Source organism: Colossoma macropomum, unplaced genomic scaffold, assembly GCF_904425465.1.
Source record: "Colossoma macropomum unplaced genomic scaffold, Colossoma_macropomum, whole genome shotgun sequence".
Taxonomy (NCBI): Eukaryota; Metazoa; Chordata; class Actinopteri; order Characiformes; family Serrasalmidae; genus Colossoma; species Colossoma macropomum.
In genome coordinates this window covers 372393-400079 of record NW_023496042.1, presented here as the reverse complement: position 1 = coordinate 400079, position 27687 = coordinate 372393, and the positions used below count along the sequence as shown (strand labels likewise).

At 38.1% G+C, this 27687-nt stretch overlaps 1 protein-coding gene across 2 annotated transcripts in view; it reads left to right on the top strand.

Annotated features, from left to right (window-relative positions):
* Positions 1-27369, top strand: part of LOC118804330 (receptor tyrosine-protein kinase erbB-4-like) — a 269625-nt gene extending 242256 nt beyond the window's left edge. For both annotated transcript variants that reach the window (XM_036564816.1, XM_036564815.1), the window contains 7 exons: positions 17415-17570; positions 18377-18452; positions 18896-19042; positions 22206-22303; positions 22426-22575; positions 24002-24308; positions 25188-27369. In XM_036564816.1, the coding sequence (XP_036420709.1) occupies positions 17415-17570; positions 18377-18452; positions 18896-19042; positions 22206-22303; positions 22426-22575; positions 24002-24308; positions 25188-26017 (1764 nt within the window). In that variant the 3' untranslated portion in view covers positions 26018-27369. The remainder of the gene's footprint in view (positions 1-17414; positions 17571-18376; positions 18453-18895; positions 19043-22205; positions 22304-22425; positions 22576-24001; positions 24309-25187) is intronic.
* Positions 27370-27687: the final 318 nt, after the last annotated feature.

Here is a 27687-nt window from a genome sequence, read left to right as displayed (position 1 = left end):
TCTACTTAGTTTTGACAACAACTCAGTCCACATTTATAGTGCAGCAATGTTAACTGGAAGCCAAATATTACAGCGTTAAAACTAAGAAGTCAACTTAAAATTCTAAGGTAACAAATTACTTGAGGTAACTCAACTTAGGACACTGGAGTTCACCCAACTTAACCTCCTTAGTTTAGGCAAAAGTTCTCCTAGCTGAAGTTATAGGAGTATATAAGATCCGAGCTTGTTTACTTCTGCATCTCAGTTTAATAAATAATATAGAATTTGTTTTAACTCTGTGTCCCACTAGCTGGAACTCTTTTCATTACACAATCATATTCATCAAATTCTTCTCTTGGGTACCTAATTATGGAAGGCCAGTGGCATTGCTGGGGTTCCAATTACTACTGTCTCCTGTTGGAATGGTGGCTTATTAATTAATTGATTTTTTTACAGTGTATGTATTGATACTAAACAAACACCGTATCAGTCCAGATTGAGAAATTAATGTTTTCACAAAACCTGAGTTGTGCTGTGCCGTTTCTCAATAGACAAATGTGCTTCTGGATGAATGGTCAAAAATTCCCATAAACACTCCTAAACCTTGTGGAAAGCCTTCCCAGAAGGGTTGAAGCTGTTATAGCTGCAAAGGGTGGGCCGACATCATATTAAACCCTATGGATTAAGAATGGGATGCCGCTCAAGTTCATATGCGTGTGAAGGCAGACGAGCGAAAACTTTTGGAAATATAGTGTATATGCCAGAAAGTAAGGCTGTAAGAAGGGCATGAAATGTTCCAATGCTTTCATAATGGCTTGGGATCTGACTCTTCAAATGTATCTTCTGTGAACTGAGCTAGCTAGTTTGTTAGCTTGCTGGGCATAGTAGCAATAACACTGCATTACTATTAAAATTACTATCACAGTATTGATATACTTCCTGACTTTTTATTAGAACTCCCCTCCTTGCAAGTGTATAGTTAAAGACTGCCTTTCTAAAGAAACCCCTTACTAAAGCAAGCAGCACCTGCCAGTTTGCAATGGAGGCTTAAAACGCTATAAAAATGTTCTGCCAAAATAACTGGAAAAGCTTGCTCCATTACCGATAGAACTAGATTTATTTTTTTCTTTTCTGTTCAAAAGCTGTGTTTAGTTTGGAAATCTGTCACCAAGGCAAGTGGGATTGTTGACATTTGCTCATGTAAATTCTGCAAAAGGTAGCACTTAATTAAATGGACGGTGACATTTCGGAGGATTCTGCGAGGAGAAGTTTTGGGGAGAATAGGAGAGAACTGGAGAGAGTATGCCTCTGCTTTAGATGTGGGCAGATGGGTCAAAAGGTGGACATCCTTAACTCTAAAGGTCTCAAAGGAATGCTAGGTGTAATGTAATCATTTTTACTTCCATCTCACTTTATCACTCAAAATTAAGGCTTATGGCCTTTTGACTGTGAGAGGTAATGCTGCTAAAAGTAGTCAGTTCTGAAATAGCTGTGAAGATTTACATGAACTTTCTCACATATTTGTGAGGCATTGATGAGTATCATACCAATACATTTCCATTCAATGAATTTAAACTGACTTTTCCAAGAAATCCTATAGTTCTTATGGTGCAAAGTATTGATCAATATGTTCTGGAGTGGTTATTCAGGAATGCTCTAGGAAACAACCTCTGTCAATGAACCTTTAGCTAAAGACATATTACAGATGTCCCCACACTGTTATGGACTGTTCCCCAGTCTATCTCATTTATTATTGGTCAATTTCTGACCATAGGACCATTGTTGAGATATTGTTTGGGTGATTCTGGCTATTAATAAAGGATTAGAGAAGTGGTTGTCAAACTTTTCCCAAGGCATCCATATATCGCTGCTGTCGGAAGAAAACCGCATTTCCATTTTTGTCATTTTTTCAGTTTTTAACATATTCTGAAAATGCCTGTTGCCCTTTACATACATACATACATCATCTAAACCGCTTATCCTTCTGGGTCGCGGTGGGGTGCTGGAGCCTATCCCAGCTGTCATTGGGCGGAAGGCAGGATACACCCTGGACAGGTCGCCAGTCCATCGCAGTGTTGCCCTTTACATTGTGTGTAAATTTCATGAATGGACCAAAAGAAACGTCCCAAAATGACTTGGGTTCCATTGACTTACATTGTAAGTAAAGTAGGTTTTTTCCTTTTCCTGTAAAGTTATTATTTTGGAGATACAAGGTTTTCTTCTGACAGCAGCGATATATATGTTCTATCCCTATGTTTTGGGGGTTAGGACCAAACAACAATGTGGACTGTCTGGGGGTCCCTGAAGATCAGTTTTAGAAGCCCCAGAGTAGAGGACTACTAAAGTAAATTGGGCATCAGCAGGTGAGCTGCAGTCTCTTACTCTACACCAACATGGTGAAACTATAAGGTAGGAGTCACTGCTACCATATTTGTGTTTAGTCTTTGCAAAGCATTGCTTGTATTTCCTATCTTGTTTATCTTCTTCTTAATTTGTATTGTAATTGTAAGCCAGTCTCTGGTCTCAGCAAGTTTACAGCCCCTAGTTTCTTGCATTTGTCCTTGTTTTCTTGGTTTGGTATTATATATATGCCCTGTCTAACCTTGCTTTCAATAAATATGAATTTCTATGCCTGCTCACCCATTGCCTCCTGTAGAGACCTCAATAAAACATTCACAGGGGTATCTTGCCACCTTTGGCTGGCCCACAATCAACCATTACATCTGTGTTTATAGTCTCAGAAATATAATACTAAGAAATGGCAGCTTAGCCTGACCTGTCTTATATGAAATTCTTTAACAATGACTAACAGAACTTTGTTATGCACTGAAAATGTATGGGAACCAGTGGTGTGACACCCTGTGTCTCAAATAGAGTACTTCTATATCGTACTAGCTACACTGAGACATGGTTATATGGTTCCTAACAGTCAATTAGGAATTATTAGCTGATGAAAAGTGAAATAAATTCTCGTAATCTTCGAACCTTGTGCTTTCTACGCAAGCAGTTGTCTGAGGATCTGAAACTGAAGCTAACTGATGCCTTGAAGCAGTGGAAGGCTGTAAAAATGGCAATTAAGGGAAACTCTGGAAGTCAGGGGAAGATCTGGAAGATCAAGAAAGCTCTCAGATAGATTGTATGTTGGCTAGAAAGGCAAAGCAAAACCCCCATATAACAGCAAAGGACAAGGGGTTGAACAGACTAGTCGACTTGTTGACTTTACTGCTCGCTGATGACACTTGAAGCCTGATATCGACCAGTTGCTTGTCACCTGATAATGACATTAACATGGAACCCTCAGAGAAGACAAAAGATGAGGAGTCTGGTAATTTTGGGGTCTGTATCTCTGGTTCGTTGTAACATTTCTCCGACGATCTACAGTGCTGCAAAGATCAGATATTGAACGTTGGATTCACATTTGTGACTTTCTGGGCTCCATATCTCCGTTCCCTGAAGGCTAGCAATTCAATCCAGGGTTTGTTGGAAAGGGCACATCACACTCTACTGATCTGTGTAGTTTGGCCTCATCACAGCATTCTCTTTTCCTGTAGTTATTTCATGACATCATCAGCAATTAGTCAATGTCAACTCGACTTTCATCACATAACTGTCAACATCTAGATGTCATGCAATCTAAAGTCAAATTTAGATTCAGATTGAAATCCCAGGACTGACATGGTTATGCCTGGTTGTGCCCTCGGGAAAGGCACTTAACCCCCCCACTGGGTGGATCTATTATGCTTTGGATTCCACTAAACATTCTGAAAGCAAGTGTGACATAGTCAGTCAAGAAAGTAGATCTGAAAAGAGGCTGGTTTCTACAAAAGAACAAAGACCAAGAGATGGCAACTCCATATTGATGCCTATAGTTTTGGAATGGAATGTCTAACAAGCTTATAGAGGCATGATGGTCAAGTATAGTGTAGCTATAAAAAAATGAATAAATGAAAAAAAATCTCTCTTTTGGGTCAAATTTGAGCAAAAAATACAATTGCAATTAACTGCAGAGACCAACGCGATTAATCGCAATCAATTGATTTAATTGTTTGACAACCCCAGTGCCTGAATTGAAACTTGATCTACACTCCATATTTGTTATTCAGACTTTATTCTTGAAAACACTGGTTTCTTCCATTCTTTCTATACAAATTCATTTTTTTTTTCACACCATCACACACTGATCTTTGTGTGTATTGACAGCTGAAAGCGATAGGTATTTAGCACACAGCATGTGGCATCGCTCTCACAGGCACACACTCTCTATTTGTCATCCTCTTTCTCCATGACTTAAGTCTTAATTTAATGATCTTTGGCAGCTGTGAAAGATGAAAGCCTTCGTTTGTTTTTAGGAATCACCAAGTCATGTTTTTCTTATGTCTTTTTAAGCACTGCTATTGCAGGCATCGCTGCTTGCAACTCAATTCGCGCTCCCTCTCTCACCCTCGCCTTTCATTTTGCGTAGTGTACCGTGCCCTGTGCCCCTAAATACTCCTCCGCCGTCTTTATGCTGCTTCTTTTCTCTCTCTAATTAGCCCCCGACCATCATGTGAGGCTAATCCTCATTTCTCCCAAGCCAGAGGTGAGGAAGCATTGTAATGGGGCACAGAGGAACCACCTCTTAACACTCCACGGAAACTTTAGCCTCTATTAATTCAAGCATAACAAGAGAAGCATAATACGCTCCAACCAATCATGATGCATGCAAAGCATCTGTTATGCTAATCATTCCTGCAAATTTTGATTGGGCTACTTCTACTGTTGTCTGGTTAAAGTGAAGGTTAAAAGAATGCAGAAACAGCTCTGGTCATCTCTAAAAACTTGCTATTTTAAATATATGGGCCACTTTGTGAGCTCCAGCTTGTAGGTCCACTAGGTGTGCAATCAGACTGAAGGCTCGTACCTTGAAGTGCAGTTATGCTTTTCGCACTGAATGTCCCACGAAACAGTCACCATGCGCAAAGTAACATGCACACATAATCTATGCTATTTTAGCATCTGGAATACAATAATAATGCAAACCAAACAAGGTAGCCAGCAGACCTGGTTTTATCTTGCAAGAGGTAATGTTTATGTTCAACACATCTACATACTCGGCTGGAGTTTTTGGAGGGACTTTTCAGCCAAGCTGACTTATGTTACATCCATGGGCCAACAACTGGATTGTTGTTTATTGGGCAATGTTGATGGACACACCATCACCCCCTAGCTCTGCCTTCACAAAGCACTGGACTGGATTAAAAACTCAAAGTTTGTTCCCACCCTAATAAATTTATGTTCCTACCCACATTCAGCTCAACATTTTTCATGATTCTCCCCAGACGTTCTCATTATGAGATCAAATCTGGACCTGCAAACTAGGATTAGCCTAATTTGTGCTGTTAAATGATGCAACAAGTGCACCAGTTCAAATATTCATATGCATTAAAGTTTTGCATGTACAATGCCAAAAAAAAGTATTTGCCCCCTCCGAATTTCCTCTATTTCTGCATGTTTGTCAAACTAAATGTTTTCAGATCTTCATACAAAATGTGATGTAAGACATAGCAACCATGAGAAAACACACAACAGAATATTTCATCTATTGAAGAAAAAAAACTCAATTCTATTGCTGGAGTTCAGTCTAATCGGTCTTTCTCATTGCTGCAGAGGAATTTTGGCCAACTCTCCTTTAATTCTGTCACATTGGAGGGCTTTTCAGCATAAACTGCTTGTTTTAGTGCCTGCTATGGCGTTTCTCAATGGGATTTCTCAATCCTTGTGCTTCAGGTCATTGTCTTGTTACATAAACCAACTGTGCTTGAGCTTCAGATCATGCCAAAGACCAAACACTTTTCTGCAGAATTTTCCAGTAGAGAGCAGAATTCATGGTTCTGTCATGGCCCTGAAGCAGCAAAGCATTCCCACACCATCACACTACCACCACCATGTTTCACTGTCAGTGTAATGTTCTTATCCCCTGAATGCTCTGTTAGCTCTACACCAGATGTAACAGAACCCCTGTCTTCTAAAAAGTTCCACTTTTGACTCATCGGTCCACAGAATATTATTCCGCAAGACTTGGATGTAATCAGGGTGTTTTTTGCAAGTATTAGATGAGTATTTGTTTTTCTTGGTTTGCATTGTTTTTTTGCCCAGTGTCTTTCTAATGGTGTAATCATTAACACTGACATTATCCAAGGTGAGAGTGTTCTGCAGTTCCTTAGCTGTATATCTGGGTTCTTGGGTCTCTGTGCTCTTGGAGGAATTTTGGTAGGTCAGCCACTTCTGAAAAAGCTATAGCACTGTTCCAGCTTTTCTCCATTTGGGCATAATGGTGTTCACTGTGGTTCGCTTGTGTTTAGATTCAACAGGACGGGCATAAATCAAAGATCGGTGTGTTTAGTTTAACTGATTCCAGTTAACAAAATTTAGTTAATTGTTTGAGTGAGTAAATAAATATTTTTTCACACAGGGCCAGTTGGCGTTAGATGACATTTTTGGCAACACTTTCTATGAATGTCATGTTTGTAAGCATCTATAGTAATGCTAATTTCTACTAGCATTCTATTGGATATGCAGTGTTAAGTTAGTGCCAAGCTAACGGTGGTGTACATTACCTTTCCCACATTGGGTAAAACACTGCTGGCAGCACTAGTTTAAAATCTGACATTTGAAGCCTGTAATGTGCTTTATTATGTATGTTTTAGTGTTTCAGCAAATTCTTCGTAAACACTTCACACTTTAGTACAGTATGCTTCACTTTACTTATACAACTTATGATCTCTTATAATTTGTTATGAACATTACTTATAATGCATTATGTTAACAATTCATAATGCTTAATAAGCATGGCTATAACGTGTAATGCATTTTTATAAATATTTATAGCCATGTTTATGATGCCTTATGAATGCATTATAACATGTTCTGAATGTGTTTATAGATTCATAGAAACATTTATAGACATTCATAGAAAGTGTTACCACATTTTTCCTTCAATAAATAAGGTGATTTGCTTTTATGTTTGAAGATCTGAAACAATTGTGAAAAGTAAGTGACAATAGTTAGGTTAGTACAGATATCAGTTGGGGCCAAAAGCTGGATTTTGGGCCATATTTGCTGAAGATTTGTACTCAACATGGGCTTTTCATATTTAGTAATGCAATGACATTTACAGATTTATAGGCATGGAGATGGTATGTATGGTATGTATGCCAAGCCTGAAGTTATAAGGAAGCCAATCTAAGGCTCAAGTCCTAATGAGGGCAACATCAAAGTCAATGTCTGACGTTAGCAATTAATCCCCAATGACACAGTGAATAAATGATACATGGTCACTTGAGAGTTCATTTTCATTTTAATTGGATTATCCATCGCAATCAGTCTGCGTCTTCCACATTAAACTTAATGGATATCTCATACACTCATTTCAAAGCAAGCATACTATACATACCAGTGATTTCTCGCTCTCTCTACGCTAATCTCACTTTCAAACTTGGCTCACTGGTGAGTTTTCTCTCTTTTTAGCTATCGGACTACTCCACTCTTTTGGTTTGTCAGTGCATCTTTCATCAGAAATAAGCCAAATCACCACATGTTGTGTACTAAAGCCAAGTCTGAGTTCAGTGCAGATTTAATGTACTTGCTGAACCTATAGCATCTTCACCTACTGAGTTCTGGGCTCCCAGCACCATAAACTGTGTCAGGAAGCATTAATTTGTGTCATCATGTACTACTGTGGACTGCATGATAGTAAACAGTGTGAACCATTGTGAAAATATCATATCAGTTTAGAAGTGCAGATTTGTTTATTTGTTTTAAGATTTATTTTTAATATTTATCAGTAATATGGCTGGGAGAATGAATGTTATTTGAAATAAAGTTAATGTATTAATTAAATAAATATGTAATTCATACATAATACAAATTAGATATTATATCATATATAATTCACTTTGTATAGGTCATACAAAATATATTATAGGTTTAAATAAATAAAAAGAGAAATGCTAGTTATTTGTTGATCTATTTAAATAATTTATATAGTGATAAAACTTACATATACTTATTAGTTTGTTTGTTTAAAATTATTGTTACAAATTAAATACGAATAATAAAGTACATAGAACTACAAAGTGTGTGTAGACAGAAGCTTGTGTCATTGGAATGTCTTCTATTATTTACTCATATGTTTATTTATTTATTTGATTGTTTATGTGTCTCTAAAAGATTTATCAGTCTACATGCAGTGCATAGATTATTTTATCATTATTTTTATTTCATGATTGTTTTTAATATTCAGCAATATTTTGATAAAAAATGTAAATGTCTATGATAATATTGCATCATAGGAATGTGGTATCGCAAATAACATTATTATTATTATTATTATTATTATTATTATTGACATTTTTCTTAATTATTGTTTTGTTGTTACTTTTGTATTCTTAATTGAGTACATGAATTCAAATACTACAACATTCTCCTTTAAACCATACAAATAAACAGCCACGATCAGAGACTGACATTCATTGTTATTCTGTACATACCTGTGAAACTCTAACTCACTCCTGAACTCGCTTAACATCTTCCCCTTTATTGTTGCCTTATTCCTTAAGGAGACTGTATTTATGGGATGAGCACATTATAGATTTTAAATTCTCTCTAAAGAAGACACACGGGATAAATATTATGCTGTTCAGGTACCCAGAGGCTTATTGTAATCAGCATCTCTATTGATCGCCCACCCATGCCCCAGAAGTAATCTGTTTTAAATACACTCACTGTGGCACTCAGGGGAGTCCAACCATTCGTCCATTGGAAGTGTATTGGCTGTGGTCCATACTGTTAAAAGAAGAGGAGGAAAGAAGGGTTGTTTTTCCTTTTTGAAAGAACCATATAATTATTGTACAGTATCGGTTTGGAAATTAATTTGACTGACTTTCTAGGTGATTAATGGATTCTCATAGTACTAAATACAAATCTCTGCCTGTTATGTTGGACTGTTTGGGGTATATATGTGTGTATATGGACAATAAAATGGGTAAAAGGTCATGGTTATATGAACGAAATGGCTTTGAGCGAGCATCTATTTTTTTATTTTATTTTATTTTTTGAGCCCAAAATGCTACTGTCTTCTACAAATCTTGGAGATTTGTGATCCTTGGAGTAAAACTGGTCTCTCTAACCAGGTAAAATAAACATACATTCTCTTCCAGGCAGGTTCACTACGGCTCCATATGTTCTAAACTTCTTCATTATTGCCCTGTGGATATTAGGAAGGTCAGCACATGTTTGTCTCACTTCGTTTGTGCGTTCTGTAAATTTTTGAATATTGATGCATGATTAAGTGAATTTTGCCTTTTTGTTAACTCGTTTATAAATTAGTGAAATAGCCACAGTTCAGTATTTCTGTCCACTCAATTTAAATATAAATGAGAACATTCTGTTCTTAAGAATTTATAACTGTGATAAACAACTGTGACTAATTTGTTTTTGTGGTGACAGAAGTGGTTTTGGTTTCTTAGACTAAATTTACTTTAATTATAGTCTTTTTTTTTTTTCTTTTTTTTTTACATATTGTCTGTGTGAGCCCATCAACGGTGGCAGTATAATAAACCAGATGTCTTTTTTTTGGGGAGCCATGGACCTACCAGATGTCTCATTGTTAAAGTCTAGGTACACCCATAATTATATGACAAAAAAGTGAGGAGTGCAAAGCGTTCTCCTGCCTTTTACCAACTTAAATGAAGAACTGAAACGGCAGGCTGGAAGGACGTTTTTTTCAATGGCAGCATGTAAATGCAGATCAGATTTGATTCCCTTGCCAGCAGTCCAGAGCAGTGAAATTGTCCGTGCTCTCTCTGGGGTTAGCAAGAAGCCTATGTCAATTAGCTGATATAACAGAATTGGTTTACATGAAACATATGGCAAAAAGTCCAGTAAATATATAAGTAAATACAGGGAGATTCACTCGAAAGAGGCCCCGAATATTCTGTAATAACTCTCGCTAGGACGAAGCAATCTGAACAAAACAACATGCAATGAGCTACTCAGTATATGGAGCTTTAAAGAAGCTGGGATGCCCGTGCGTCGAATCGATGAGGTAGGACAGCTGTCCGTCTCGACATTTAACCTCTGTTTGCAACTTCCGGGTGCATACCCCCGTACCCCTTCATGTGTCTGGCAGAAAACTGAGATCACTTCCAGCATCGCATGTAATGCAATCGATTACACATGCGTCAAGGTACGTAGCGTATTTTTTTGGTTCAGACTGCTTCATCCTAACGGGAGTTACAGCAGAATATTCGGAGCCTCTTTCGAGTGAATCTCCCTGTAGTTGCCTGACTTGCTGATAAACTTTACCATTTAAAAGAGATCACAGTTTTTACCATTAATCATTGGTGTTTCAGTAAGGTAGCTATAAATTACAGCTGAAGGGGTATATCATTTTTTTTAGGTCACTCATGTATTTCTGCAAAAATATCATACAGTGAAATGGACAAAACCTAAAGCCTTTGCATGAACAAGTTCATCTCAGGAGCCAAAAGCTAATCATTGAGTTCTTTTTATTCTAAAAGCTGCAACTTTTCTCATTTAGAGCAGCCAGAAGTACCTTCAATGTCAACACGTTCATGTTTCTGTCATCTTAGGGACATCTGGTCCCCACACAGTGCTAAATACATATGATGCACACACACACACGTTCCTGTTTCAGGCGCTGTATGGCAGAAAATGCATCAGTCATTTCCAGACAGGGTAAGCTGAAGTGGAATCATCCAGAAATTGAGACTGCTGTCCTCCAAGATTAGCGGTCCATGGCCTGCATTGTGTGTGTGTGTGTGTGTGTGTGTGTGTGCACTACGAGGAGCTTCCATGTGGAACAGCGGCTCCAGCGGCGAGAGATGATGGATGAACCGGTGTCTCCCTCTCTCCCCCAGCCGTCTGTTCTATTGATTAATTCGCACATTTGTCCGGGGCGCCGGAAAGGTTCGGGCCTAAACGCGCTCCAACACAATCTGCTTGACTCAGCTTTCGTCTCTGCCTTCATACTTATTCACATCCCCCCCGACGTCGCGTAAGTACCTTCAAGCGGCAATGATTCTTACCTATTAGGGAGAATAGATGGCCTGTCTTTGGGCTCTGTGCGGCACAGAGATTTACATTGCTAAGGACTACGTTTCCCATACTGCCATCCTGAACAGGTACTGCAGGCTTATTTAGTATTACGCTGGCATTATGAGTTTACTGCATCTAACAAGTAGTGGATGTTTATGGGTTGGCGCTGTGCAAACTGCATTGACAAAACTTGTTTAAATAGACTTGCTGATGCTTTTCTTAGATAACATGCAGTCATATAGTGTCAAGGACCACGTAACCAAGTGATATGCTAATTGGTGGGGAATAATCTTTCTTACTTTTGTGATTCATTTTTTATTATCCCGCCCCCCCCCTTTCCAACCCTGACCCACACACATGGGACTTACAAACAAGAACCGATGATAGATCCAACATAGGACACATGAAAATTGACATCATTCACAACTTAAACACATCATATAGTTAAGCAAGCACGAGGGTCCTGACCTTAGATATTCCGTAATTCCATGTATCAAGAGTTCTAGGGGCAGCATTGCTAATTCTTGCAGATGATAGTTCCAGATATAAGATATCCAGTAGGGTATGGAACCAGTGCCGTATGGACAAGTTGTGAGGGGGTAGCCAATGCTGCACGCTAACTTTTTTTTTTTTGCTGCAGTTAAGCCAGCCAGCTATATTTTCTGGGATTCTTATGTAATGAAGTTCAGGGTCCATGGGGAAGTATGTCTTGGTCAGAGAACAGATAGAATCAACAACCTCCTCCCAAAAAGCATAGACCTTTGGGCAGTCCCACATAATGTGTACAAAAGTCCCCAGAGTCCCATGTGGACAGAAAGAACAGAAGGGCAGAAATTGTCTTACCCTGCGTGTCAGATAATCCTGTGGCATATTTTCAGATGGATGAATTGATGCTTTGGTTATGCAACGCCTGCCTTTCCCTCTGTTCCATAACTCCATCCCATTCCTTTTGCCCAGAAGCTTCCATTACGTGTTAGCTGTTTTAGCCTCATAGATCCAGATCTAACCTACAGAGGTTTGGACACCAAAAATGTCTCGGCAGATCAACCACATTTGGAGTCGGTGGGAAATTCTGTAAATTTTATTTTTTAACATTTGATCATTAATTTAACTCACTTTTGGTTTGTTTTATTTGCTGTACATTGGCTCTACTCAGTGCTACATGTTATTTATCACAGTTTATTACTGATTACACAGTTCAGTTGTTAAAAAACATAAACATTTCAGTGCAATTAATTTGGGGTCTTTGGAATAGAATTTTCGGTAACACTTTCTATGAATGTCACCTTTGTAAGCATCTATAAAGACATTCATAACATGTTATAATGCATTCATAAGACATTATAAACATAGCTATAAATATTTATAAAAATGCATTATACATTATAGCCATGTTTATTATGCATTATGGATTGTTAACATAATACATTATAATCATAACAAATTATAAGAGCTCATAAGTTGTATTTGTCCGCTCTAAGTAAAGTGAAGCGTACTGTACTAAAGCCTCCTCCAGTGTTAAGAGTGAGACTTCAAGCTGAAGTATTTACTGAAGAATTTACTGAAACACTAAAACATTCACAATAAAGCACATTACAGGCTTCAAATGTCAGAGTTTAAACTAGTGCTGCCATCAGTGTTATGTTAAGGTAATGTACACCACCGTTAGCTTGGTATTTGTCTTTACGCTCTCCAAGCTGGGACTGACTTCTTTGGCACTTACATTATAACATGTTATTAACACTATTTATAATGCATTATATTAACAATTCATAATGTATAATAAACATGGCTATAAGGTGTAATTCAGTGTAATTTTTTATAAATATTTATAACCATGTTTATAATGCCGTATGAATACATTATAACATGTTATAAATGTGTTTATAGATGCTTACAAACGTGACATTCATAGAAAGTGTTACCAATTTTCTTTAGATCAGCATATGCGGTTTTCATTCATTAACCTTTATACATTTTTGTATATCCTTCTATGCTTATGTTGTGTTTCCATGCCTTACTTTGTCATGGCTACAATTATATTATATTGTTCCTACACCACATGAAGTCAAGGCCACAACTTAATTATCTCATCCCCATGCCTTACTAAGTCGTAGCCACAACTTAACTGCATCGCTCCCACACTTTATGAAGTTGTGGCCACACCTTAATCATTGCATTCCTATGCCTTACTAAGTCATGGCTACAACTTAATTATCTTTTTCCGAAGCCTTACTAAATCATCAACACAATTATATACGTACTACGAAAGCCATGGTCACATGTTAATTATCTCATTCCTATGCCTTACTAAGTCATGGCCACAATTTAATCATCTCATTCCCATGCCTTAGTAAGTTGTGGTCACAACTTCATTATGTCATTTCCATGCCTTACTAAGTCATGGACACAGTTATCTTTTTCCTATGGCTTACTAAGTCTTGGCTACAACTTAATTATCTCATTTTCATGCCTTACTAAGTTTTGGCCACAACTTAATTATCTCATTGCCATGCCTTATTAAGTCATTGGCACAAATTAATTATCTCATTTTCATGCCTTGCTAAGTTGTTGCCACAACTTAATTATCTCTTTTTGCATGCCTTGCTAAGTCGCTGCCACAACTTAATTATCTCATTCTCATACCTTACTAAGTTTTAGTCACAACTTATCTCATTTCCATGCCTTACTAAGTCATTGCCACAACTTAATTATCTCATTTTCATGCCTTGCTAAGTTGTTTCCACAACTCAATCACCTCTTTTTGCATGCCTTGCTAAGTCGTGGCCACAATTTATTTATCTCATTCCTATGCCTATGCCTTGTTCATGTACTTTATAAAGTTGTGGCCACAACTTATTTATCTTGTTCTCATGCCTTACTAAGTCATAGCCACAACTTTAGAATCTAATGTCCATACCTTAATAAATCGTTACCACAACTTTATTATCTCATTTCCATGCCTTACTAAGTCATTACCACAAATTTATTATCTCATTTCCATGACTTACTAAGTCATGGCCACAATTTATTTATCTCATTCTTATGCATATGCCTTGTTCCTGCGCTTTATCAAGTTGTGGCCACAACGTATTTATCTTGTTCTCATGCCTTACTAAGTCATGGCCATAACTTAATTAACTTGTACTCATGTCTGACCAAGTCATAGCCACAACCTAATTATCTCATTCCAATGCTTTACTAACTTGAGGCCACAACTTAATTATTTTGTGTTTGTGTCTTAATACGTTGTGGTCATGACTTGATTGTTGCAACTTAATTATCTCATTCCCATGCCTGAACAATTCTTTGAGACAACTTATGTCATTTCCACGCCTTATTAAGTCAAAGCCCACCTTACATCACACTAACAGTTTTGAGTTTATATTGAAATCATGAATTTTGAACTGTTTATCCTGCCCTTGTTCAATATCTACTACAACAGCTTTCTTCATAATTCAAAAAGCTAAAACTTTTGCTCTTCAGAAAATAAAAATAAAAATAAAACTATTAATTCAGGCTTAAGACCAACTAAAACAAAAACTGAAAAAAAAAGAAAGAAACATGAAAACTAATAAAAAATTAAAACCTACAACAAACCTGGACTGAACTAATTCATTTAAGTCAGTACTTAACATTCAGAGGAAACTTTCTACCTTCTTCCTCTATTTTATCCTTTTTTCTCTTTCCCTCTTTGCACAAGATATAGATCACTGAGCTCCAAATGAAAATGAGGTTTTTTGAACGGCGCCCATTCATTCTCGCTTCTCTCCGGCCCACCGTTTAGGTCTTTGTTCGTCAGCATACATAATGAACGCCCTAGCCAAGACATCAATTTCTTTAGTGCTTAATTGCCTTGAAAATTGCACAGTAGCACCACCCTAATGATAAAAGTTTCTGTGTTCATTTACTCCGCACTCCACCCTTTTTCACCCTCACTGATGATTATGATGGTAGTGATGACGATGATTATGATAATAGACTTCTGGAGCAGCATGATGACACCAACACAGATCTAAACAGGCTTCTCCACTTGCATGGGACACACATACAGATTACTCTGCATTTTCCTGGTTGATGGTGTATAAAGATAAACCTGTATGAAGGTTACAAGCATACAGAGATAAATTGGCAAAGTACATGTGCACATTTATGTAATACTTTTTTCTATTTCCCATGGATGGATAAAGTCAGAGACCACCCTTCATTTAATTCAGTCAAAGTGACCATTAAGTACAAGTTATTCATTTTTCAGAAGCCTCAACTACATTCATTAGAGCTACTGTTATTTTCTGGTGACTTGCTTTCAGGATTTCAAAGAAATCTGCAGGGATATTTTTCCACACGTCCAATGTTTAGTCTTAGTAGTTGGTTTATCATTTTCTGACATAATCCAAACACATTCAGTGATGTTGACGTCTGGACTCTGGGGTGGTCAGTCCATTGTTCGGACAGCATCAGCAACTTCTTTGTTTGACTTGCAATTCTGGTGTCATATTTTTGCATATTCCAAAACATGCAAACACATGTATTACTGTCTTTGTAGGGTAGTCAGGTTAGGGAACCGGCCTTGTGACTGGAAGGTCGCCGGTTTGATCCCCTGAGCCGACAGAACATGACTGAGGTGCCCTTGAGCAAGGCACCTAACCCCCAACTGCTCCCCGGGTGCTGTGGATAGGGCTGCCCACTGCTCTGGGCAGGTGTGCTCACTGCCCCCTAGTGTTTGTGTTCACTAGTGTGCATGTATTCACTTCATGGATGGGTTAAATGCGGAGGTCTGGTTCCTCTGTGTGGCCAACGGTTCTGAATTCGACTTCTATGATCTTCTGTATGGCTGATGAACCCTATCATACTTACCATTCAGACCCTTATTCTTTGTCCACTTTGACTTAGTTAGGGTTCATGCATATCCAAGTTTGTCATAGCAAAATGGATAAGCATGTGGAATTGGCTGTTTCTATGTGCTACTGTGTTTTTTATCACTATATAAAAGAAGCACCATGCTGCCTTTATTTTTTGGATGCACGGTGATAGTCTCTGAGCTAGAACACAACAGATCGCTGCTGTCGGAAGAAAACCTCGTATTGCTATTTTTGCCGTTTTTCAGTTTATGGCATAATTTGAAAAAGCCTGTTGCATTTTACATTGTAAATTTCATGAAAAATGGACCAAAAGAAATGGCCCAAAATGACTTCAAAAAAAGTCTGGTTCCATTGACTTACATTAAAAGTAAAGTCGTTTTTTTCCTTTGCCTGTAAAGTTATCATTTTGGAGATACAAGGTTTTCTTCCGACATCAGCGATGTTCAGAATGGAAAACACACTATAGGGTGATGTGTAAAGTATAGTACTATTCATGTTTCTTGATAACCCATTATAACCCACCTAACCTAAACCTAACTTTAACCTCAGCATTCACACGATCAGTGCTGGCCTCTTTTACAAAACGCAATGAGCTAGTCACATTATAATTGACTGCAAAGTAACAACCTTTCACTGATCTGCCTCAAACATGAGGGGAAAGAAATGGATTGAAATTCACAAGGCAGACAGGTGGGCATAACCGTGTCATCACAAACACATCCACATGCTGAATAGGTGTCATCTAAACACACTTAAACAGACACAAAACTGTCTCTTTGTGACAGGGCCCAGGACATAACCCTGAGGCACTCACGAGCTAGCATCATTGTCTGGACAGGTCAGAGAAATGTTGTAAGTGGGGGATGCTATAATGAATGATAGTTTTTTCTATTTTACTGCTTCTGCCTCTGTAAGTTTAAGTTGATTCTCATGAATGAGGGAATAGAGTGAGGGGGATAGTGGTACACTCTCAGAAAATCATTGGTGTGGTACCATCATCTCACTGACGTCAAGGCTACAGTGCTTTTAGTTAGGGAACATAATTGTACCAGATTTTGTTGGAGTTGTTTTAGGTTTTATTGACTCCATGCAGCCTGTATTGTCTCTAGACCTTTTATTTTGTTTTTCTATTTGTGATAAAGTGAATGTTAGTTATGTTTAAAACTCATTAAATGTGCATAATTGGGCCTTAAGGATAGTTTTGAGGGTATCTTTGAAGGTACATTTGCACAGTTTGCACTTTGGGGGACTAAAATGTACCTGTACAGTACCTCTTTCTCTAAAAGCATACACGGAGATATGAAAGAAGAGGTATTTGGTCGCATTTAGGTTTTTAGTTTGATGCAATTTGCTGGCCTTACTCCTGTTAGAAAATATCCTTACTTATTTCAGAAGTAGATGCTAGTCTTCAAAATGATGCTGTTTATTCTGATGGTTATTAAAAATGAATAAGGGCTTGTTTTTTTTTTTTTCCAGGGGATGATGTACTTGGAGGAGAAGAGACTGGTCCATCGGGACTTGGCTGCCCGCAATGTTCTAGTGAAATCTCCCAACCACATCAAGATCACTGACTTTGGCCTGGCACGCCTGCTGGACACAAATGAAAAGGAATACAATGCAGATGGAGGCAAGGTCAGGCTCTGGGACAGGACATATGGCTACCTCACCCCAGCACAAACCCATAGTTGCCAAGCGAACTGGAATTATTAGAGCTAGGCCTTCAGTTTGGGCCATAAATGTCAAGAACAAGAACAAGGAAGTAATGCTAATTTCTGCTAGCAGGCCTGTAAAAGACATCCCATGTTGTGTTTGAAGCTCCTCACAGGCATTTGCATGGATTTTATCTTCCATGTAGCAGTTTTATGGTGACATTTTCAGTAAAGAGCTCTAGCATAGAGCCGCTGCTGCTGCTGTTTGCCATTTCTAACCTAACGGAAACCTTGTTAATGTTAAAGTTGCTCTGTCACTTCCTAATTATACCGATAATCATTCTGTCATGTAAGGCCTTCAGTTCAGCTCCTGGAGTCTTAACCAATGGGAGAGCTCGCTTAGCATTATCCACTTGGATACCAAAGGGAAAAAAAAATCTGATTGGACAATATTTTGTTGGGTGTTTTAATGATTTTGTATCCAACCAAACAGTGGAATAAGAGTATTATTACAACACTTGCACTGTTTAAATACAACAATAATGGCATATTATCAGTTCCCTGAAATCATTCTCTGAAGGACCAGAAAGCCCTGAGGATTTTCTGCTGCTTATATTAACATTCTTCCGCCAAAAAAGTAGTTCCTCCTCAAATGGTTGCAGTGTAGAGGATAACAAATGGTGGTCAGTGGATTGATACAGCTACAGCAACTCGTATAGGACTAACTGTTATGTAATATGTCACTACCCGAATGATAATGCATTCATAAGCTCTCCATCCCTTGTGCAGATGCCCATCAAATGGATGGCATTGGAGTGCATTCACTACAGAAAGTTTACACACCAGAGTGATGTCTGGAGTTATGGTGAGCATTTGCTGTTGTTTTGCTATTAAAATGTATTATATATTCTCAAAGGTGCTGTTGTTAGCCTCACTAATGAACAGATAGCACAAAATAGAGCTAATTTATTGGCTTAATCACTGAAATCAAACCTAAATCTTAGTAGGAATATAATTACCAAGTAACTTTGTTATTGACCAAATAAGTGAGCAAAATGGTGATCTATTTGTATTGCATACAAAATAACTGTTCAGGCTTTTGGTGACTTTATATATGTCTATTTAAAAAGACAACAACAAATAATGTAAAATAAGTAAATGTATTCTATTAAATTGCCATTTCATTAATTAATACTTCTCAATATATGAATATATAAATATCAATATATGAAAAAAATATTCAAAATATAAATATCATGTTTGTAAAATGCAGGTTATGTATAGCTTGTCATAATTTTCTTCTTTCAGGAGTTACCATCTGGGAGTTGATGACATTTGGAGGAAAGCCATATGAAGGAATTCTCACCTGTGAGATTCCAGACATGCTGGAGAAAGGAGAACGTCTGCCTCAACCCCCGACATGCACCATAGATGTCTATATGGTTATGGTCAAATGTGAGTCTTTCGACCTCTGACTAACTCATCAGTAGTTACAGTGTTGTTGCAAATGTTATTTATGTGTAACTACACAGTTATTAGAGGCACTTAATATAAAGTGGGACAAAACAATTAAGTTTTTACTTTGTGTGTTGAAAATTGTGCTAATATTGTGAAAAAATCAACAGTTTACACAATTTACATATATATGAAGATTAACCATAAGCTTAAAAGTCTTTATTTTCTTTATGCTATTGTGGAAACATCCTACTGAAGCATGTAAAAAAGATGAATATCATACTATTTAGTAGTACTTACATGTTTGACTGCAAAGTGTATTGATTTTGTTTCTGTTTTAAGCCGACACCCCACTGGCATGGTGGAACTGGAGTTGTTAAATACGCATTCCTGCTAGTCTAAGTGCTTGAGTAATTGCTGCTCATTTAGATAAAGGGTTGGAGTGTGAGCTTTGAGAGGAAATTAATTGTGGGGAAATGAAGATCATGCTACTGCGAGGTGGGAGCAAGCTAATGCGTGCCAGGGACTGAATGGTTTGTACAGCAGCGCTGTCACTAATTCAGTAATTTGGGTCACATTCTGACCCTGGAGGTCAGCTAAGCAGCTAAAGCTGATTCAGAGACAAATGAGACTTTATTGTTCTCTGCACTGGCATGGAACCAATTTTGATCTGCGACTACATGATGCGACTGCAGCTATCAGAGCAGTTAATATCAGCCTGTATTGGAGACTAACTTTATTTTCAGTGTCAAAAAATATCAGTGATAATGCACCAATCTTCACCAGCTTTTTATTTGGTTGCGGCTACAGTGGGATTCGAACATACGATCTCCCTCCATTGGTTCAATTTGCTCAAATGTTTTGAAAAATGTGAACTGACAAAAATATTACTGACATGCAGCAACAATAACCAACTATTCACCTGCTTTTGGCAACCCCAGCATTTGCACTTAAAATGTACCAATGACCCGGCAGCTCAGTGGCAGCTTAGTATGAGCCACTCTTTATTTAACTACATGGTAATAACATGGGCATAACTGGAGAATCTGAATACAAAACACCATCATGTTATGCAAACTGTATTCAAACATATAATTTGAGAATAAAATGTTAAAACAAACAAAAAACTTGGGAAAACTTGGTAAGAGTTTCTATGAATACCATGTCTATAAGAATCTATGAACACATTCCTAACATTGTAATGCATTCATAAGGCATTATAAATATTGCTATAAATATTCATAAAAATGAATTACATTTTATAGCCATGTTTATTATACATTTTTGATTGTTAACACATTGTAAGTAGTGTTCATAACACATTATATTGTGTCAAAGAAACTCCCAGCCTGCAGAGTGCGTTATGACCTACAAACCTGCCTAATCATAAAAACACACAGAATGTATATACTTGCCATTATGGATACATATTGCTATTGATATTCATATGATATTTCAACCCCATTATAAGAGCTCATAAGTTGATTTTGTCAGCTCGATTTGAAGTGAGGCATATTTCATACAAAAGCCTCCTCCAATGTTATAAGTGAAGGTTCAAGTTAAAGGATTTAGTGTAATATACAAAATAAAGCATGTCTTATGCTGTGTTCACACACAGTAGACAGACAACCGCAAACCGGATATTTCGTTGTTTTCCATAGAGCCGCAATGGAAAATTCAGAGTTAAATTTTCCCAACTTCAGCCATCGACAGCAGTGCTCAAATAAACCAGATGAGAGCCAAACATCTCATTGTTGAATTCCAGACAAACTCAGTATTGACTTTTTCACCTTAAATAAACAATCTATGTTACTAAAGCTCTCCTCAGATAATCATCCATTTTTGCTGGCACTGCGGTCACCATGGTAACATTTGCATGGCCATGTGCCCCTATGTGATTCAGAATGACTTTTTTTTCAATGCAAACATGTGAACACAGCAATAAAGTCATATCTAAAGCTAAAACTATTGTAGTATAATGCTGATATAACAAAATTATACTGGCCAATATTATTTTTCAGAATTTTTAGCCACTTAAAATTAGTCTTGATAATGGCTACAAAAGTTTCAGGCCCTAGTTTTAACAGATTCTGCCTGAACACTATGGAGACTAGAAAACCCTACTAGAAATACTTTTTTGCCATGTTGCTGACACGCTCAAAAGTTGGTTAGAACTTCATAAGAACAACTTTGGTAAGAGCTTCTCTTATACCTGACTTATCATAAGAGTTCAGTTAGTAGTTCAGTTGGTGTTAGTTGCTGTTCTTTGTTATCTTCTTATTATTATTCTTTATTTTTAAACCATTATCACGGGCCACATTTTGTTGAGCTAGAACCATAAAACTGCCACAAATTATGCCACAAAGGACTCTCACACTGACCCTAATAGACATTACATACAGACTCACATACACTCTTAAAAAAGACAGTGCTTCAAGAGTTTAGAAAAAGTAAAGCTAATGTAAAGAATAGTAAAGAAAATGGTTCTATATGGAACCATGAACACTCAAAGAATGCCAAGCTTGTAACAATAGAAGAACCCTTTTGGGTGCTGGATAGATCCTTTTTCAAAAATTTTCTATATAGAACCGTCTATAGCACATTCATGCATATTCTCCATCAACCTGAAGGACCCTTTCATGATTCAAAAAACCTTTATATAGAACCATTCTATATAGAACCATTTTCTTTAATGAATAACCCTTGAAGCATCATGCTTTTAAGAGTATACATACTAGCACACTTATATACACACATTAGCAACTACCTGGGATACCATAGCAATTGGCTAGCAACACCTCAGTAACCACCAGGTATACCATAGCAATGGCCAGGTAGCACCTTAGCAACCACCTGGGATACCACAGTAACGGCTTTGTCGAACCAACTTAAAGTTTGTTGATAAACTTTTGACTTCTGGTTTTAAATCAATGTTAGTCAACATTTTTCCTGGAATTCAGCAACAGATGCGCATTTACATCTATTGTAACTTCAATTTTCTGTTCTTTTTTAAGTACAGGAAACATTATATTGTCCATGGAAATCAACAATAAAATACAGATACAGCAGATCAAGAATAGGTGGAAAAATAAACCAAGCAGCCTTTCAAATGTTGTCATGATGAAATCTCTGTGATGAGAAATGTCATGTCACTCATTTAAAGGTTGGATGATCGATGCTGACAGTAGACCCAGGTTTAAAGAGCTCGCTGCAGAATTCAGCAGGATGGCCAGAGACCCTCAGAGGTACCTCGTCATCCAGGTGGGAGATAAACACAGACATGATGAATGCCTTTATTGTTATGTCCCTGCATAAAAAATGAACCGTTGTGTCCTCTTAGCTCTTTGCGGTGGCATAGAGTAATTGGGCTGTGTTTGTCCTAGGGGGACGACTGCATGAAGCTGCCCAGTCCAAACCACAGTAAATTCTTCCAGAGTCTTCTGGATGAGGATGACCTGAGAGACTTGATGGACGCTGAGGAGTACCTGGTACCTCACGCCTACCCGTCCAGAGCACAACCGGACTCCAAACCTGTACGAAGCCTTGTACTTTCATTATGTAGCTGTCAAACGTGTTCAGCAGCTAGAAGACGTAGCTCCACCTTGCCTGTGCACAGTTGGAGACTGTAGTCCGTCTGTTGATGCACAGTTTGTCTTAGTCATCCCTGTTCTCTATTCTCTATTCTCAGCCTCAGAAGCTTCGCCCACACGTAAATGAAAACGGAGCATCTGATATCGTTAAGCTGGACAGAACTATCTGTTTCATTCGGACTGTCTATCTGAAATAGTGGCCAGATTGAAAAGAAGTTTGCATCTTTAAAAGTTAATCAAACGTTTTCATTGCAGCATTTAATTATGCTGTAATCGAGATGCCCTTGTGTGTTTGATGACACATTTGTGTCCTGCAGATTTATTTTGGTTGCAGTCCCGTTCTAAAAATCTACTTCCCCTGTAGGTCAGAGTGGTCTGTGGTTGGTTATTGCATATTGCACAGCCCCTTCCTGTCAAAGTAGGCGGTTCTTGGACATGTTAAGTGACAAAATGCTCCAGACTCTCTAATAACATGCAGATGTCTGGCTTGCAAGACTAATCACACTCTAACTCTTCATCAGTGGTCAGTTTCTAAATATAAGACCAATGTTGACCACACATTTTTGGGTGCTTGATCAATCAGAACCAAACAGTGACCTTCACATAAAAAAAAAACACTCTGCCTACACCATTGTACCTTCACCACACACAGTAGCATGTCAGAACCATCCACCATACAAATAGTACCTGGTCAACAGTGGTCCTGTGGTCAGAAACTGACCAATGATGAATGGGGTAAGGGGCAGTTGGTAAAGTTCTATACCTATACGCTAATCTTTGTTATTGGTGTTCGCTCTGTTGAGGTGCAAATATTATAAGAAGCAGTTTTTTTAATGCTACACTAGCATTAAAAAGTTTGGAATCACTTGCCACGTTAAGATTTTTTGTTATTTTTACATGATAATAACTTTTACAGTGTGGAGTTAAATATTATAAGCTATGCACCAAAAGATTTTAAGGTGTTTTATTTATATATGTACATCAATTAATGTGAGGCTAGAAAACTGTAAAAAATGAAGTTACTTTTTAAATTAATGTCGAAAATTACAGTATGTTATTTATCTAGTACGTTCCATTCTGGAACCTTAGTAGGCTATTACTTAGCATCACGTTCAGGATAGTCTATACAACCATCACACGTCATAACTTTTACTGTGCTGTTCGCATTATATCTGCTTACTTGCAGGTACTTATTAGTTTACACTTACCTCAGTGGCTGTGCAGCAGTTTTCCTTGCATTGACATTGTTATGGGAATTTATCAAGAAGAACAAGCTACTTTAAGAATCGTATCTGTAATGTGGCCTGTACAAAAGTTACATTTGTAATGTAAATAAGAAAAGAAATAAACTTTTCTTTTTTTCTAACAGAGTCAGTGCCGGCATCATGATGGAGTTTTTAGCCCACATGAAGTGGCAGTGATCCGATCCCGAGTGTCATCCACCTCCACCGGCTGCCCGTCCATCCCAGCAGGGACCCAGCGGGTGTCTCTGGCCCCCCAAGAGGAAAAACACTGTAATGGAAGCCTAAGGAAACAGCCCGGTTCTGGCTTTGCGGAAGATAGCAGCAGCCAGCGCTACAGCGCTGACCCTACTGTCTTCCTGGGGCAGATAGCACAGAGCAGGGGCACTGATGAGGATAGCTATGTGGCCCCCCGGAAGGACAAGATTTCCTCAGGTAACTAGACAATGTTCTTGCTGATTTCTTTATCTGTGGCACTTCTAAAAGAAATCCTTGAGTTGTGAGATCACACTGTTCTTACCTCAGTTTCCCCTTAAAGCAATGACTTGCCCAGAAATGCATTATATACAATTGAATCTAACCCCAAATGGACTCAGCCAAGACATGTTTGGTGTCTAGTTTGCTTTTTTAGTTCTGCACTGGAGCTGTATGGCAGATGTAGTTAGCAAGTAACAGAAGCTTATAGTTGCCATGTTAGCATCTTGCAAATTGCATATCTCAGTTGACATCTTTATAGGTAATAGTAGGATATACAGTGTCAGAAATTACAGAAGCAGCCATATTGGAGATTACTTACAGGGGGGTAAAAACTACAGAGAAACTGTAAATATCAAAAGTATATACTTGCACAGAAATCAGAAAGTATCTACCTTTAAACATATTCAAATGTATAAAAGTAAAAGGCAAATACTTTAACTGATAAAACTGAATCAGCACATCATTTTTATTGTTTTGTTCAAAATTAAGTTAACTTTAAAGAGTCATTCAAGCCTAAAAACTAAAAGCTAGCATTACCTGGAACATTGAACATTACAGTGTGGTTATTCCCAGAATACTCTGGGACTTGCTGCAAAAAAGAAAGCAGGGCTCAGGTGTACCATTAACAGAGAATAAAATTAATAAATACATTATACATTATGGTCTTGTAGCTAAAGTTTAAATCACACTGATATATAGATAAAACATGAAACATGACTGTACTATCAAGGGTACGTCAATAATCTAGTAGATGATCACATTATGTCATTATTTATGATGATGATACTAGATGTTGAACGTGTAGCGTGATTGTGCTTTTTTCCATAAACTCTGTAGATCATCTGAATCCTGTTGAAGAGAATCCTTTTGTCACACGAAGGACAAATGGAGAGATTCATGCACTGGACAACCCAGGTTACCACAGTACCCCCGATGGACATCCCAAGGTTGATGATCAGTACGTTAATGAGCCGCTTTACCTCAACACATTTCACAGCAAAGGCAATATGAATCAAATCAAGAAAAATGGAGTTTCTGCCCCACTCCAGATAACAACAGCAACCAGCACCACTAGCAGCCATGTCCCCCTGACCACCCAAACAGGGAGACCCCATCACCACAGCCAAGGAGCACATGTTCATTTTGCAATTCCACCTGTTCAGCCACCTCAAAGTGGACCTATGAGTCAGAATGGCCACCAAGCTATTCATACTAATCACCCCAGCAAGTCTGGACACCATTCTCCATCAAGTCAGATATTCCACGTTAATCAACAAGCCCAGTCTGGTCTTGCAGATCAGCAGGTTCATATGGCAAAGTCTGTAATCACCAGTAAAAGTAGTCTCCCAGGTCATCCCATCCACTCAGGCAGCATATCACAATCAGGTCCTACTGGAACCATAATGGTGAGCAAGAAGTACTGGAAGACCTTTGACAACCCTGAGTACTGGCAACACAGTCTTCCTCTCAAAGCGTCCCAAGACAACCATCAAGACTCCTCTCAAAGCTTCAACACAAGCCTGTACAAGCAGAACCTCTTCAAGCAAAATGGCCGCGTCCGGTCTACTATTGTCGAGAACCCAGAGTACTTATCGGAGACTGAATCCTTGAAGCCAGGGCAAGTTCTGCCACCACCGCCATACCGGCAAAGAAACACTGTAGTGTAACATCCAGGTCAACATGTTTTTCAAAGCCTGATTCCTCGACCAGCACCTTCATGGTCCATCCTTTTTCTCTCACCCATTCTTGTAAATGGAATAACCCAACCTTGTAAACACCCTAACTTTCATTGTTTTCAGCAAATGTTCCTGACAGAGGGAGTACCAATCCAACCAAGTGCCTCAACACTCCATTCCAAGGATACTGTTAATCACCCTGTCATTTTCCAGAATGCCAAACTCCCGGTGTTCATCAACTGACTCAACTGAATTCATATTTTCTTCGTTTGTGAACTTGATATAGCACAACTCACAGAACTGAAAATATGAATCTGCTAAATGGGATGTACTGAAACTGCATCCTGTTGCTAAGAACACTGGACAACTGATGTTAAGGTACATCAGATCTTGCATTTTTCAAAGACATCTTTGCTTGTCCTAGTTTTCCTTTTGTTTCTATGAATCTGTTGGCCAGCACTTGATTCAGAACAGGCCACTGCTATTATAGTACATGTAATGACTTCTGCGATATGAAATTTAGTACATTTTTGATTAACTTTTATATACTTACCTGACACAGTTACCACATATATAGTTTGAATCCACAGAGATCCTCTTGTCCACAGTTGAATTTTCATGTAAGCCAGAGATTGCACTTGATGGGTCATGACTTTAATGTGAATAATGTTTGATAAATAAGGGTAAACTAAATTCAAAGGTTATCCAGTTCAAATTTATATTAAGGGTGGGTCACACCAAGAATTTGTGACAGTGTTGAATTACAAGTGGAGAGACTGGGTTTTGGGCCAATGTGTAATCTATATAAGAAAACAAATCATCTGGTGATCTCCAATGGAGAATTTTGTATGGTATTGTGACAGTCAATGCTTTTGTCTCTGTAAATGAATTTACTCTCTGTGAGAGTGTATGTGTATATTGTGGCAAAAGAAATGCTATTATCCACTAATTTATGGATTGTCAAGACACAATTGGTTGACAATATTTATCTATTTATGTTTTAATTACCTGCATGTGCTGTATTTACTTTTACTCATTAAATGAATTGTGAATTTTTGATTTTGAGCTAACCAGGATCAGAGGCTGAGTTCTACAGCAAAGTTTAGACTCTGAGTGTTGATTCCAGGGTTGTACTCCCATTAAAAGGAGTGTAATGTTGTCCAGCTTCATCGCTACAAAGCTTCCGTCCAAGAGCCCAAACAAATACTTTGTTTTTGATAATGTATTGGAGTGACAATGTTTACATCCTTTCCATTTGTTTGTTGACCTTTTTCTTTTAACTGGTCTTTTTGCTGCTCGTCACTGCTGTGTCTTTTGTTTGTTGAAAGCGAAGAATAAATAAAATTATTGTTTAACTTAATGTCCAGTTGCTCAGGTCACCTCAGGAAGGAAATCTCACCATTTATTTGGGTGTTTATGAATTTATTTATTTATACCTTTTTAGTTCAGTCTTGTCCATGTAAGCTAGTTCTCCTCATCACATGATGCTTTCTAGCTGGGAGGGTGAAGGCTAGCACATGCTTCCTTGGAGACATGTGAAGTGCCACTGCATCTTCTCAAACTGCCAATAATGCAGTGTCACTGGACAGCTCAACACGCTTGGAGGAGAACACTAGAACATCAGCTAATAGACGCCCATGCTGGCAGGTTTACAGCTAAAC